Source organism: Lipotes vexillifer, unplaced genomic scaffold (genome assembly GCF_000442215.2).
Source record: "Lipotes vexillifer unplaced genomic scaffold, Lipotes_vexillifer_v1.1 scaffold298, whole genome shotgun sequence".
Classification (NCBI taxonomy): domain Eukaryota; kingdom Metazoa; phylum Chordata; class Mammalia; order Artiodactyla; family Lipotidae; genus Lipotes; species Lipotes vexillifer.
In genome coordinates, this window is record NW_006793272.1 from 1,064,042 (window position 1) to 1,080,535 (window position 16,494).

Sequence of the window (16,494 nt, forward strand, 5' to 3'; positions counted from 1 at the left end):
TTCTGGACCTCTTTTTCCTCATTAAGAAAAATGGGGATAATAATGGTACCAATCTTATAGCATTATGATAATTCGATGAGAATAATGTATGTAAAAACCTCCAGCGACAGTACTTGGTACACAATAGGTGCTCAGCAAATGGTAGTTACTATTTTATTACATGAATATAAAGCCTTATTAAGATAATACAATAGGACAGACTTTGAAGTGAATCATAACTGAGTCTGAGTCATAGACCCAGACCAACTGTGTGTCCTTAGACAAGTCACTCAACCCCTCTAAAATTTAGTATCTTCATCTGAAAAATGGAGACGATTGTACTGGTATAATGGGGATTTTGTGAGGACCAAATGAGGCAAAGTATGTAAGCCACCCAGCACAATAAATAGTTGCTTAGAATTATTATGCTGTGTTTTCCACCATGAGAGCAACCGTATTTTTCAATATAAAAAAATTGGGGGGCTTCCCTGGTGGCGCAGTGGTTGAGAGCCCGCCTGCCGATGCGGGGAACACGGGTTCGTGCCCCAGTCCGGGAAGATCCCACATGCCGCGGAGCGGCTGGGCCCGTGAGCCGTGGCCGCTGAGCCTGTGCGTCCGGAGCCTGTGCTCCGCAACGGGGGAGGCCACAGCAGTGAGAGGCCCGCGTACCGCAAAAAAAAAAAAAAAAAAAAAAAAATTGGGGCCTTCATCTTCAGGGGGACAGAACGTTTGAAACCAGCAATAATCCCAGATGTATGGGCCCTGTACAGAAATCACTGAGGAGGAGGGGCTTGGGGAAGGAGTAAAGGAGCCTGTACTAAGATGCAAAGGAGAGGGAAAAGGGAGACAGGGAGGTAGGAAAATGGCCTACGGCCCATACCAGGGTGGACCTCACCATAAGCGTGGGGAGGAGGGGAGGGCGGCCTCACCTTCAGTCTCAGGGATCTGATTACTATGACGTGGGCAGCCCAGACCACAGAGCTGTTAGGCTATTCTTCTTCCACACAGATACTGATTGTGGGAGCCAGACCATGGGATCATTAATGGCTGAAATGAACAGATCATCTTTCAGTTTTACACAGACAGATAGCCTGGGTCTGCCTTGTTCATTGTGGTCTGGTCTGAATCTGCTGGAAAATAAAGAAACCCCTACATTTTAGTGAAATTTTTCAAAAGGTGCTGACTGTCAGCAGAATTGTGCAACCACCTCCTCCTCTAGTCCCTCCCCTCCCCCAGCATTCCGCACTCAAAACTCTTTCTCCGAATCCCCCCTCAGACAGAAATAATATTAGTTTAGAGAGTTCTTTTACTTTTTCTCAGAAATCAAAACCTTCATTATGCCAAACAGACAGTCTTTTAATGCTTGGAAGTTCAACTTAGTTTCTTTGATATGTAGGAGAACACACTGATGGGCTTTTCTGTCACTGAAACCACATCATGAAGCCTATTTTCAAATACCAGTATTTAGTGATTTCTTGAATCCTTGTACTTTAAAGTGAATGGTTTGTTTCTCATTTAGGAAATTGCTCTGGTTGGAAGTTGTTCTGGTATTGCCATCATTTTTTCCTTTTGATGTTGAGTTGCTGATTTTTGTCTCTTTATCCCTATTGTGTACCAGTGTTTTCTCCTTTCTTTAGTATAATTTATGAACACAAATTATAATGGCTCTGATGAAAGAGGTCACTGTAAAAGCTTGTTTTGTAATTCGGAATTGTACACAAGGCCTGCTGTTCACTTGCTTAGCATCAGTAGATGGCAGCACACACTCTCCTGTGACCGGTAATGGGCCTGAGGACGCCATTTTATTTGAATAGCAGTTAAATTCAGAAGCAGAAGCGCATCAAAATGGTTGTCTTTTGGTAATCCTCATGAAAGGATTTATTCCCAGTTGTTGTTGTTGTTGTTTTCATCCTGCATACCATGGAAATAAAAGTTGAATAATTTACTGCCATAAAACCTCATTAATAGAGACACAGATGTAGAGAACAGATGTATGGACACCAAGGGGGGAAAGCAAGGCGTGGGAGGCGGGAGGCTGGATGAATTGGGAGATTGGGATTGACATATATACACTACTATGTATAAAATAGATAACTAATAAGAACCTGCTGTATAAAAATAAAATAAAATAAAAACCTCATTAACTAAAGCCTGCCAATTGGAATTGGTCATAATTCAGAAAGTGGCTTGGGCTGAAGCTTATTTGCTTTTGTTCAGTCTGTGGAAAAGAGTTTGCTCAGCAACTTAATAGTATAACTTTCTTAGGAGACTTTAAACTGCTTAATAAAACTGTGGTTTCAAGTGACTTTAAAATCGTCATTTCATTTAAAAAATTTTTAAGTTCCAGGTCCTTACCCATTCACAGCTGGCTTGAAGGAAGGTAGTTCTCAGTGATGTAGAAATCTGTGAGACAATTTGAAAAATGAAATAGCAACTCAGAATTAAATTGGTGGTATTCTATAGAGATAGCTCAAGTAAAATACATTCTCTAACCCCTGCCTTAAAATACGGGGCATTTACTAAATGAAATTCCTAATTTTATTTGAGTTTAATTCAATAGACATTTATTGAGTAACCAACGTATTTCACATACAGCATTATATGGGGAAGCACTGAGGATGCAGAGATGAATAAGACATGGCCCCTGTCCTTATGACACAGTCTATAAGGGGATGTCAAACACATAGATATAGATAGATGGTATATTAAGTACAGAAGAGGAGAGCAAGAGCAAAAACAAGAAAAAAAGCAAAAGAGGAGGCAGAGAGAGAGAGAGAGAGAGAGAAGGTACAATGGCAGTACAGAGAAGGGAAATTATTAACTTTATTCCAAAAAAATCAGGGAAGGCTTCCTAGAGGAGGCATAACTGAAGCTGAGTTGAAGCGTGAATAAGGACTTGCCAGGAAGAAAATTTAAGAAGGACATTGCAGGCAGAGAATAGCATGTAAAGAAAGTATAAAAGTATATGGTTGGGAAAGTTAACTTATTCAGTGCCACTTGAATATATCAGTAGAATTGGTGGTGGATGTGGGGACTGGAGTTTTAAGAGAGGGAGCCAAGTCGCTAAGCAGGATCTGATCATGAGCTACAATTCGTTTGTTATGGTGAGAGCATAAGGTTCTAGTGGGGAAGTGGGGAAGATGAGATGGAGAATGAAGCAAGAGCCAGATACAAAGAACCTTGCATTCCATGCCAAGGAGTTTGAGCTTTACCCTGTAGGTGTTGAGGAAGCATCCAGGACCCCTGAACCAGAGAATCACGTGATCAGGTCTGCACTTAGAGCGTCCTGACATAGGTGTGGAGCCTGGACTCGAGTGGGCAGAGGCTGGAAATTCTGAATCCAGTTAGGAGGCTGTCAGAATAGCCCAAACAAAAAATGGTGAGGGCCTAACTAGAACAGTAGTAATGAGGAGACGACAGATTCAAAAAGTATCTAGGAGGCAAACAGATATAGGCCCAGGACTCAGTGGACAACTACACACATGGGGAGTGAAGGTAAGGGATAAGTCAGGGTGACTCCCAGTTCTCTGACTCGGGCTACTGAGTAGACAGATAGTAGTACCATTGACTGAGATTGGGAATACAAGAGGAAAAGAATTACAACGACTCACATATTGTGACCGTTATTTAACCTAACTGAAACATGGACTTCTCTTATGAAAAACAAACAACAGCAAACCTAGCAACCATGGATGAACAATCCATGAATGAAACATTTAATTTATTATATTTTTCCAGGTATACTATCTACTGGTAGGTCTGAATTAAGTTGTTCACTAGCCCAGAAAATAGATCATGTCTAAATTAGCACAAAGTATTGTCTGTAGCGCACAGTTTAGCTCTTGAATACATATTTGCTTGTTCACATTCATTTAGTCAGCAAATTCAGTGGCAGCCACTGTTCTGGGCACTGAAGTTACAGGGATGAAAAGACAAGCTTCCTGCCCTCAAAAAGAAGCATGTAAGTCTCATTAGAATGATCAGAGAAGAATTCACAAAGGATTACTTGATATTACACTTAAATAATAAATAGGAATTCATGGGTTTGTTAGGAAAGGGAAAGGGGGAGCATGTCTAAAGACAAAAGCCTTGGACAGTGATGGTGTTGCTAGGATATAAAGTCGGAGGGATGGAGAGGAAAGGAATAATATGAGGTTAGACTGGTTAGGTAGCAGCTAGATGCTGCTGGATGGTAAAGGGCCTTCTATGCCAGACTAAGAAATTTGAAATTGATCCTGTAGTAAGGGGGAACTTTTGACGATTTATGGATAATGGAGTGAAATCACTCTGAAGTAGGCTGACCTCACATCTCAGTTTATCCAAGACAGTCTTCATTTATGAGTTACATGGTTACCCTATCCCAAAGGCATTGTGGACAAAGAATTAGAGAAGGCAGAGTTTAGAGGTAGGTAACGACTAGCACAACTGTTTGAACGAGAGATGTTGAGGACCTGAACAATGGCAGTGGCCATGGGTATGAAGAGGAGGGAATGGATAAGAGTGACAATTAGGAGATAGACTCCACAGACCTTCTCTTGATTAGTTCATGTGTATAAATCTTGTTATACTAACTGACTCTACACTTCTTTGAATAGGGGCCATGTTAGTAAGATGTAACTTAAAGGTAATGATACTGATTTTTGCTTCCACAAGGAAAGAAGGGAGGGCCAGAAGTATCCAAATAAATGATTCCCTTCAAAGTAGTCCACTTGAGAACTTATTCCCACGATGCTGCCGTGGCACGGAATTTTTCTGTATCTATTTGAGCATTGCCTTGGAGAGTCAATGTCACTTCCTTTAGATTTATTCTGAGTGGTGGCAAGTATCGATCCTCTGAGTAGTGGACTTGAAATTTTGAAATTGCAAAAACCGATATTTTTTCCCAGAGCCAAACGTGATAAATTAATGGTTTTCTTGTGTGGCTTGTAAACTTACTCCACAATGTTTGGAACAACCTATAGAATCAGAAAGTAGATGAGTGGTTGCCTAGGGATGGGTTGGTAAGCAAAGAGGGGATCAAGAGTGACTGCTAACAGGTACAAGATTTCTTTTTAGGATGATAAAGATGTTCTAAAATGAGATCATGGTAAAATCTAGTAAATTTTCACAAATTTTCTAAAAATTTACTAAAAGCCATTGAATTGTACACTTTAAGTGAGTGAACTTTATGGTATGGAAATCATATCTCAGTAAAGCTATTAAAAATGTTTGGAGTGCTAATAGGGTCCTAGGTTCAGGGATGTATGGAGTTTTTTTTAGGATTTTATTTTATAATCATACAAATTTTTATTAAGGTATAGTTGTTTTACAATATTATATTAGTTTCAGGTGTACAGGGATGTAAGTTTTTTTAAAACAGTAAGCCTCATTACTTTATGATTAACCTTTATTCTTTATTAGAGCCATTCCCCATCCCCCATCGCCCTTAGTGCAGTACTGGGTGCATATTCATTGCTCAAGAGAGATTTGTCCAGCAAAACTGAATGTACTGTAGCACTCGATTTTACTCCAATTCAGAGAAGATAGTGATTTTATTAAATACTATGTACAAGTCCTTAGATGTTCTAATCTCCTAATCTACAGTATCCTTTTATGGGAACTTTTTATAAATGTTGGGTTATGATCAGTCCTTCTTGTTTCCCAAACATCATCAATTTTGAGTATAAGCATCTGGGTTATTACTACTAGTTTAATTAATATATTACTGGTTTTTACTTTAATAAAATATATCATTATCCATATAAATTATAGAAATCATAAGAATATTGCTCTAATATTTTATTTGTCATTGACTCTGGCATCTTAAATTTTAATATTAAATAGAGGAAAATCAATCAATTTAAATCTCTCTCTCTCTCTCTCTCTCTCCCCTCACTCCCCTCAGGAAGCATTGTGAGTGTTGGTGACCCAAAGAAAAAGTACACAAGATTTGAAAAAATAGGTCAAGGGTAAGTGATTATTATGTGAACTATCAAAAGATGAGCACCAGAGACATATATTAAAATGCAATAACAGCTTGAATTTCTGGTAAATTATGCTTCTCATTTTCTAGGTTACATTCATGTTTTGCATTCTTAATATTGGCCTTTCTGGCTGGCAGACTGTTAACTAACCTAGGAACGTATCCTGCTGGAATCTTCACTATTGTTAGGTTAACAGTGAATTATTTACAGATGCTTTCATCCCATAGAGTTAGACGATTCAAACCGATTCCTCCAGAAAAGCAATAGAGTTATAGAAACCTCTAAGCTTGTATGAAAACCCCCTTTATCCCTGTCCCCCTCTACATCTGTATGGATGTTATGCTTAAGATCCTGTTTCATTCTCAAACTGTAAAGTGACAGAGTGATGGTAAGGAAGGTCCTTATTGAATGATCCAGAGGTGGGCAGAGTTGGCTATCTGAGTAAGGAAGAAATAGATCAATAATCCCTAAATGGGATGGAGTGCATCATTTTCACTTAGTATGCTTGTAGGAATAAAGATTCCCAGGCTCCACTGCCAGAGATTTGATTCAGAGGTCTGGAGCGGGGCCCAGTAATCTGAACTTTGGAACAGTTCCTCAGATAATCCTGACCATCAGCTAGACCTGGAAACCAGGGGGCTAGATCATTCACCAGAGCTAACGGTGGGAATCACCAGTTCTACAAGCCAGCCTGTAATTAGACATGTTTCTCAAGCCTTAATGTGAAACTAAACAGGAGTGCCTGAGTAGGCAACAGGGTTTGAAACAGGGAAATGTTTTGTTTAAAGAGAAATGAAGCGTTCTAAAGGGGTGTCCTTAAATGGGAAATGAGACAAGATATTTAGGTGTACCAACAACTGTATGCCAGGCACCCCAGAGGTCTCCTGACTGAAACAAGGGGCTGGGAAGAAAGGGATACAGCTAATGTGCCTGCAAAATTGTGCTAGCCCCTCAGCCACTGGAGTCTGTTTTCAGATACGGGAATGTAGGATTTCTTCAAGCACCTCACTGCTTTTCCTGGGATTCTTAGCTTCAGAAAATTATGTACTGTATATAAGCTTGACTGTTTTTGTGATATTTTTATATTTTATTTCATTTTCCCCCTATAGCTTTTTTACTAAAGTTTCTTTTGAAATTGCCAACTTATCTCGGGAAATAAGGGAGAACATTCATTAGACATTTTGGCTAGAGGGTAAGAGGGACACTCTTGGGGACTGTGCCTGGTGGGAATCAAGGTGAGAAGACCCTAAGAAGGAGGCAGAAACTAAGGGAGAAATATATGGCCAAGTGTCTTCTTGCAGTGGAAACCGTAATTTTGCTGCATTTAAACTTTCTAGGAGGGCAAAATATATACCCGTTTGTGCTCTTGCTTCTTTGTCATTTGCTGTCACTGGTATTCTCACGTGCTCATAAAAAGAGGTTTTGTGGTCTCTAGGGGGCCCCTAAAACTTAACAAGTCAAATAGTATTTCTGCCCATTGCTCTAGGACAGTGCTGTCCCCTAGAACTTTCTGTGATGATAGAGATGTTCTACACGTGCACTGTCCTATACGATAGCCACTAACATTGTGGCTGTGGAGCACTTGAAATGTGTCTAGTGCAAATGAGAGACTGTATTTATCTGAATTAATTTATTTGTTCAGCACACACTTATTGAACACCAACTATATGCCAGGCACTGTGTTAAATGCGAGAGAAACTGAGCTCACTAATGATAGTGAGGGCCCTCGAGGAACTTACAATCTATAGTGATGAATGCTTGAAGAGGCTAAACAGGGTACCTTGGGTGACATGCTTACTCAGTTCACCTAAGTGCAGGGTAGGGCTGGCTTCTGTAGCCATTATTTCACGTGGAGTTTTCCTCCTTAACTTCTAGTGAACTAGAAGTTCTAGTGAACTGGTTGCTTTACTTAAGTCAGGAAGCCGTGCCTTCTCAAGTCCATGTACAAACCTCAGCTCACTTTCTTTTTGTCTAAAAGGTTAACACCACAAGGCAGGTTAAAAAAAAACACAGTATTTTGTACTAAAGTGGCTTGGAAGGCAGAAGTTACCTTTTAGATTTTAGTTTAATCTAGTTGGATCTTTGATGAAGCTAACAATAGGAAGTGATACACAATCCATAGACAAGTAGCATTCCAGATCTTTGCTGTCCAATATGGTAGCCATGTGGCTGTTGAGCACTTGAAATGTGGCTAGTCCAAACTGAGGTGTACAGCCTCCTTTGGGTAAGCTACAAGTATAAAATATGCACCTGATTTCAAAAAGTTACCATGAAATAAGCAATGCAAAATATCATATTAATAAATGTTATATTGGTTACATGCTGAAATATTTTACACACATTGTGTTAAATAAAATATATTATTAAAATTAATTTCACCTTTTGAGCTTTTTAAAATATAGTTTCCCCCAAATATAAAATATGGTTCACATTATATGCCTAATGGACAACACTGCCCTAGTTGTAGGTTTAAATGGGAGCTATTTATTTATTCATAAAGTGTTTTTATATTCGGAGTTGTCTTTTGGGGAGCGGAAAATGTTATAACTTTGTTTTGATTGCTCATTCTCACTTAGACCCAACTGAGCCAAAAATATCATTGAATTTAGAAAAGAAAAAAAGTAAGAGATGGTTTCAAATATCTCCCAGATACTAGGTAATGAAGCAAGACTGATTCCTCCAAGAACAAAGATTAGGCTGCCAAACAACTTGGCATACCAAAGAGATTTCCCCTCCTGGTTGTTATTTATGCTTCTGACCTCTGAAGGTGCAAAAGGAAAGTTCTCTATTTCTGCACACCTTTGTAAAGCCTTTTTTAATCTAAAATGAAAAATCAAAGGAGAAATCCTGCTCGCCGCTGCGGAAAGTTCTCTTTTATTTTCCCAGCAAGTTCATCATTTTCAAGAATGATCAAACCAGCAGAGAGTTCACTCATAGACCCCGTTCAACTTTTAAATAAACCCTTAGAGGGTGGGGAGTCTTTTTGATTTATCCTTTTGTCGCCTTTACTGTCTAGCATAGTGCTGTTGTACTTGATGGATCCCCCCAAAACAATTTTGTACAGTTTCGATCAACAGTCAGAGTTCATTTGGCCAAGCTCAGGGATTTACAGAGCTTCCCCTGTCTGCTTCCCCCATCTCTCTGGATCTGTTTTTGCCTCAATAAATATTTGTTGAACTAATGAGAAAATGTTTGTCTTTCTAGCTCTCCCTTTCCTCTGTTCTCTGTCTTTTCATGAGTATATGCATGTGTATCTTGCTCTTTCTATCTCTGTTTTTTTCAGTGTGTCTTTAACTGTTTCTCATAATCACTAGATCAGCCTCACCACATCTGATTTTGTTCTCCTTTGGGTATTTGTGTGTGCTGCATGTCTGTCTTTTTCATCCATGTTGGCTTCACCTTCTGGCCATTTTCACACACACACCCAACCAAAATGGTCATAATATAAAATCAAGATGTAATTATGTAGCTTTTTAAGATATAAGCTAGTAACTTAAATCTATTTATTTACTGTAACTTTATCATTTATTTAAATTAACGAATTATGATTTTTTTTCATTTTTAGTAGATTTTTGTTCTCTGTTCTTAATTTTTAAAGAGAATGAGCAAAATATTGTTTTATTTCTTTCTAGACCAGAAAAGAACCCACTTAAATTAATTTTTCTTTTACTTAAATTGCTCTCAATGGATATTCCCATGAATTATTGACCAAGTTAGATGAACTAGTCTCTACTCTCAATTTATAGAGTTTTTTTTTTTTTCTTTTCATGGATGGTGACGTTCAAACCTATGTCCGTAATCATTTGGAGCTAGGAATAATCAGCCCCAGTATTCCATTTTGAGCTCCCTGGAGCACAGCAGCTTACTCTTGGGAGCCGGATTTGAGAGGAACCTCTCCATTAATCACCCTCATCTACTTGGAAAACAAAATTTTTCCAGCATGGGTTTCTGCCATCCCAGCATTCAGGCCTGGGGCCAGAGAATTGGGCTCCATCTTCCATAAATCAAATTCAGAATTGCATGTCTAATCATTTGAGGCCATAGCTGTGAGTGGAAAGCTAAAAATGACATTATTTCATCAGGTTTGCTGTGAAAAGTGTTCTGTACGTGGCCACCAAATCTAAATATTTTGAGCAAATGTATGTAAAGTTTTAAAAAAAAACAGAAAGAAAGAAAAAGGGACTGGTACCCCCCCGCCAAAAATATCATTAACTTGACAATATGAGTTTGTCAGAAATACATCTGGTGGAGACTTAAAGAATCTTCACTCTTTAAGATAGTTATGTAAAAGAACTTGTTTAATAAATGAGGTAGGGTGAGACAGCAAAATTAAATATTTATTTTCAGTCAACAGCTATCACTGGCAAACCTGTGTAATTCCTGAGTAAGCAGTAGCTATGTAACAGAGGGCTGAATTCACGAACATTGGCAGCTGTCCGAACATATTTCTCATTAATATATTTGAATTCATTTTAAGGTCTTTCCTTAAATGAGAATGCACTGAACAACAGACTCTTTTTCTCTTTGAGGTTTCCATTTGTTTTCTCTTCAACGTTATAATAAAACAAGTATTTTTGAGGAAGCAGCTCAGAAGAAATGGTTTGGATCCAGTTTAACAAATAACGTGTTTCCTTCAGCGAACTTTTGTTGAGGGCCTACTATGTGTGGTGCAGAGTAGTGGTTAAGAACCAGGTTCTGAACATTTGACAGGGAGAAACGGAAAGTTGTATCAAGAAATAAGCAGGTCCGCCCTACTCCCAAATGCGTGTACCTTTCCCCCCATACTTTATCCACACACTATCTTCACTGTCATCTCCCCCATGAATCTCTCTCTCTGGCTACCCCAGCCCTAACTCATCTTTTCTGTGTATGTCCTGAATCCTACAGCTTTGATCCACAGAGGCATGTCTACAGCACTTATATCTTAGCTTGTCTAGACATGTAAAATTGCTTGAAACTTTGAAAACCATGATGGAATAAAGGGGGAATTTTTGGAAAATTTGAAGAGAAAGACAGAGTCCAGATTCTGAAATCAGAAGGCTGTGGGCAAGTTATTTAGTTTCTTTAAGCACCAGTTTTCTGTCATTGTAAGCAGAATTCACATACCTCATAAGGTTGTGAGAAATGAATGAGAGAAGGTATTTAAAGTGCTTTGCACAGTACATGGCACATAGTGAAGGACTCCATAAACGATAAGTTATTTTTAGGGGTAAAAGTCACACCCACAGTTACTATTATTACATAGAGTAAAATACAGTAAGTAATGTAATGTAATTATAAAGAGCTATGGGGGGGGGGCTTCCCTGATGGCGCAGTGGTTGAGAGTCCGCCTGCCAATGCAGGGGACGCGGGTTCGTGCCCCGGTCTGGGAAGATCCCACATGCCGCGGGGGGGCTGGCCCCGTGGGCCATGGCCGCTGAGCCTGCGTGTCCGGAGCCTGTGCTCTGCGACGGGAGAGGCCGCGGTGGTGAGAGGCCCGTGTTCCGCAAAAAAAAAAAAAAAAAAAAAAACCCCGTTCTCCAAAAAAAAAAAAAAAAAAAAAAAAAAAAAAAAAAAAAAAAGAGCTATGGGGACAGATCATTTATAGCCATGGAGGAGATATGATGAAGAACTCTTCAAGGAGGGTGCGTTTGAATAGTGACTTGAGAAGGTGTGGGATTTAACAAGTTGGGATTATGGGAAGTTTCCGTTGAAGAAAACCAAATGAACACTCACTTCAGACTGTAGGTTTCATTCATTTTGATATCCCTAGGGCGTGCAACGATATCTGGCATAGAGTAAATACTCAGCAAGTATTGGATGAATGAGTATCAAAAAGACCAGAAGAATTAAATCAAAAATTCCAATTCTATAGACAGTCAAAGGTACAGTTTGGCAGGGGAATTAACAGGAAATAATGCTAGGAAGATCAGTTGGGGCTGCGTTATGAAACAAATTGAGAGATACAAGCAATACTGTGGGGTCTTTTATTTGTTTGTTTGAGTTTAATTCTTTTAAGTAGATAATACTTGGACATGGTATAACATTCAGAAGGTACAGAGGACTAGACAGTGAAAAGTAAGTGTCCCTTCAACCCTTTTCCCTCAGCCTCCCAGTTGCCCTGCACAAAGGAAACTTCCAAAAAGATGTTGTTTCTGGTTTTGTATGTAATATTTTCATAGAATCTCTGCACACATACACGCACCTACAGACACACACACACATACACACGTGTGCAAGTGCGCTCACACATACCATGTATGCTCAAATATTAGGTGGTGCACTGTGTTTTAACTCACCTAAATACACAAACTATCAGATATATGAATAAATGGTGAATTTCTACTTGTGATGTTTAACTTGTTAATTCACCCTTATTTACATATTTAAAACCACACATTGTACCAAATCATGTATAAATTAGGAGAGATTTTTCTGCTCTCACACTTCACGAGCAGTATAATTCAAAATCTGCCTCTGCATCTGTATTGTTTTTGTAATCCCAGAGCCCCTTTTTGAGTCCCCCAGCAGTTAGCTAAGTACATCATCTGACTTCCCTCTAAGATCTTTGAGATAAAATATTTTTTAATCTACATATGATTCTGTGCCTGGATGTTTTATTCCTAGTTACAATTACCCATTTATACAACATTCAGATGATTGTTTTCCAAATCTGTCCTGTAGGTGTATATTTAAATCTTCACAACGTAACTTTCTACTATATCACTTTTTAAAGTTTCTGTTACAAATGTTCAGGCTTACACAAGAGTAGAGAAAATAGTATAGGACCTCCCATATTCTTATGACCCAAATTCAACATTTATCAATGTTTTTAATGTAATCACGATGCCGTTATAATGCAAGAGGGAAGAGATATGGGAACATATGTTTATGTATAACTGATTCACTTTGTTATAAAGCAGAAACTAACACACCATTGTAAAGCAATTATACCCCAATAAAGATGTTAAAAAAAAAGATGTAAAAATAAATAAATAAAATAAAATAAGTATATCGCATATATATAAAAATTTAACCTCTAACACGCAGTCGATAGCCAGAGTTGTCCAGTTGTCTCAAAAATGCAGTTTGCATAGTTGATTTGTTCAAATCACCATCCAACAAAGATTCGTATATCACATTTGGTTGTGTCTCTTAAGTCTCTGTACTCTAAAGCATCTGCCTTCTTTTACCACTACCACTGACTTACTGAAGAACTCATCAGCATCTTGTAGAATATACACTTTCTGGATTTGTCTATTAGTTTCATTTGATGCCATTTATCTTGCTCCCATATTTCCTGTGTTTCCTATAAATGGCAGTTAGATCTAGAAGCTTAATTAGGCTGAGGTTCAACTTTTGGCAAGGTTTCTTCATAGGTGGTGGTGCTATATGTTTCATATTATATTGTATCAGGAGGTACAGTGTCTAATTGTCCCATATTTTAGTGATGAGTAGATTGATCAGAAGATTCAGTGGGTGATTGTCCCCTCCACTGCAAAGTTGTCATCAGCCTTTCATCTGATGATTTCATCTACTGATGATTATTGCCCAAATCAATTATTTCATGAGGGGTTAACAGAATGGCAATTTTCTAATTCTATCATTCCTTCTACACTTATCAGTTAAAATACTTTTGTTGAAAAGAACTTTGTCTCTTCAGCTAGGGAGTCTTTGATTACCCTGAAATATAGTTTATACAGGGAAATCAAGATAAATGTGCTTAATTTTTAAATTGCCAGTTTTCAGTGTAAGATGTTGGTACCCAAGCTACTTCCAAAAGTGTCCAATGAAAGGTGTTTCGATTTTTTTTTTAAGTGGGAGAAGAAGGCATTCTCTTTTATTTAAAAAAAAAATCTTTATAAACTCATGGGTTTTTTATGTTTCCAATTTGTTTCAATTAATCTCATTTATTATTGTTTTTGATGGTCAAACTGTCCCATCTTTGGCTACTGGGAGCCCTTTTCAGTGCATTAGTTTGAAAGTGACCTTTAAAAAGCTTGTTTATGATATCTAACACCTGCAGTTATGAGGTCATACCTTTAGAAATAATTTATTTACATCATTTCTTTCCAATTCTGACAGATACTCTTTATGAGAGTCCAAAACTAGCATTGATTGAGACTATTTCAACCTAATGTATCTCTCCTAAACTGTACTTTATGGATAAAAATAAATGGCTATGGAGAATTACTACATTACATGAGCGATTTTATAAGTATTTGAATACAAGGCAATTCCCTTTTTCTCCTGAGGAAAAAATTGGGGGAGAGCCCCTTACCTTGTATTTGGGTATACATGGTACATTTCTCTTTGTGTGTGTGTGTGTGTGTGTGTGTGTGTGTGTGTGTGTGTGTGCGCGCGCGCGCGCACGCAATGCATGTATTTTTAACACAAATGTTAAAACATTATATATCTCCTTTTCTATTATGTGCCTATGTCTTAGAGATGGTTCCATGTTCATACCTCATTCTTTTTAACAGAGGCACAGTGTTTTGTTGTTTGGACGTACCATACTTTATTTAATTAGGCCCCCATCGATAGACATTTAGTTTGTTTCCAATATTTTGCTGCTATAAACAAGGCTTCAGTGAAGATCCTGACAAGCCGTTTCACACATATGTGAATTTATCATTAGGATAAATTCCTAAAAGTGGAATTGTTACATTAAAGGATATGTGCATTTTTCATTTCCAACTTGCCCTCCATAGAGGTTGTTCCATTTAACACTCCCACCAGCAATGTTTGAGGGTGCCTGTTTGTCCACACTCTCGCCAACACAACCGTGTTCAAATATGTGGGATTTTAGTACTATAATAAAAACTGTCCCCACACTGATCTTCAAAGGGGAAGGTGTTTAAGAAAGGAATTCTAACAAGAAATTATGTGTCGAAACAAAAGGCTATCCTGAAGAATCCATTCGTCAATATAGTCCATGTTTGTATTACGCCAAAGTATCTTTTGTTGCATGTAGTATCTCTTCGTATAGATTAGATCAGCCAAGCAGCTAAATTTGTCAGCAACTGACAGTGGGAGCATTTCTTGAAATCATTTTCCTCCTATGCATAAAGATATGTATCCGACCAAAGGAATTTTTATCTAACATCTGGGTCTTTGCCAATCGTATCATTATGTAGAATGATGATATGACCAATTCATCAGTAATGGCCAACAAACATTTTTTGGAAGCCCCCAATCCCCATCCCTCTAAATGAATTTTAGTTTTAATGCTTGAGAAAGTAAATATATCATGTTAGGTATTTTTCAGACTTATCTCTGCTACTCAGTGAGGAGCCCTCTTTTTCTTAACTCTAACATGACGTTCCCATATGGAAGATGAATATTTTTGAAACTTGTTTCTTAAAGGACTTGATGAATAACAGCTTGTTTTGCAAATCTGACAAAGTAGTGTACAGCATAGAACTCAGGGATAAGTGCTGAGAATAAAGTGCTCTGACTTGCTTTTCTTTGCTCAAGAAACTATGGGCAAGAGCAGAAGTGGTGTCTAGAAGGCTTACAGAAGCAATTCTTTGGGTGAGACCACCCACCCCAAAAGTATTTGCTTCCTCATCAGATCTATTTTGGGCCATACAAGGTAGAACACAGCTATGAGGCACTAAATAGACGTAGTCTGAGCTTCATAATAGGCTTTGTGATGAAGGGGATTGGAAATACATTAGCATTTGTGAAGAACAATGTTTATGGAGCAATGGAAGATGCTCTTTGTTCTACTTAATGCTCTTAAATGCCCTGTGTTGTGTGCTGGCCCTTGTAAAGAAAGATGATGCCACTCAATCAACCACCATTAGCAGAGTTTGCACTTCAAGTTGTTTTTTCCAGCCATAGTAATGAGCTTGTATTAAGCCACCCGCCCCCCTTTCCTGTCTAGGCCCTCTTGAAACCAGTGGCACACACTGGGAAACAGCTGCTTAGACTTAATGTTGGAGTGAGTAGTTGAGAGTTAGCTGGCCTTTCCAGGGATTAAGGCCTGTAAATGTGGCCTCATTATCACTGGACTATAATCCACTGAGCTCCCTAGCACCACACCCATAATGTGTTACAGCTCTATTTAAAATTAGATGATCATGAATACTCTGGGAAAGGTCATGCCCTAGCTAAAGAACAAAAAATTCCCTGTTCCTATTTATAATCCTAGTAATTAAAAACTGTACCCCTGGGCCTCGCTACATTCTGCCTACTTAGAAAGGGACTTAGATAACATGATTTTGTGTGCAATTTTATTGTTTTTAATTTAGTGATAGTTTTTTGTTTTTTGTTTTTTGTTTTTTTTGCGTTACACGGACCTCTCACTGTTGTGGCCTCTCCTGTCGCGGAGCACAGGCTCCGGACGCGCAGGCTCAGCGGCCATGGCTCACGGGCCCAGCCGCTCCGCGGCATGTGGGATCTTCCCGGACCGGGGCACAAACCCGGGTCCCCTGCATCGGCAGGCGGACCCTCAACCACTGCGCCACCAGGGAAGCCCGATAGTTTTTAATTGAGTGGCAAATTATAGAAAACACTCTGAATCTTTCCCTTTCTGGCAGAGTTATTGCAAGTAGTACTAACGCTCTTC

The 16,494-nt window shown here is 38.7% G+C and overlaps 1 protein-coding gene across 5 annotated transcripts in view; it reads left to right on the forward strand.

The window, feature by feature from the left end:
- The window catches only part of PAK3 (p21 (RAC1) activated kinase 3), a 282,413-nt gene that overhangs the window by 233,514 nt on the left and 32,405 nt on the right, over positions 1–16,494 (forward strand). For all 5 annotated transcript variants that reach the window (XM_007466304.1, XM_007466305.1, XM_007466301.1 and 2 more), the window contains one exon: positions 5,864–5,927. In XM_007466304.1, coding sequence (XP_007466366.1) covers positions 5,864–5,927 — 64 coding nt within the window. The remainder of the gene's footprint in view (positions 1–5,863; positions 5,928–16,494) is intronic.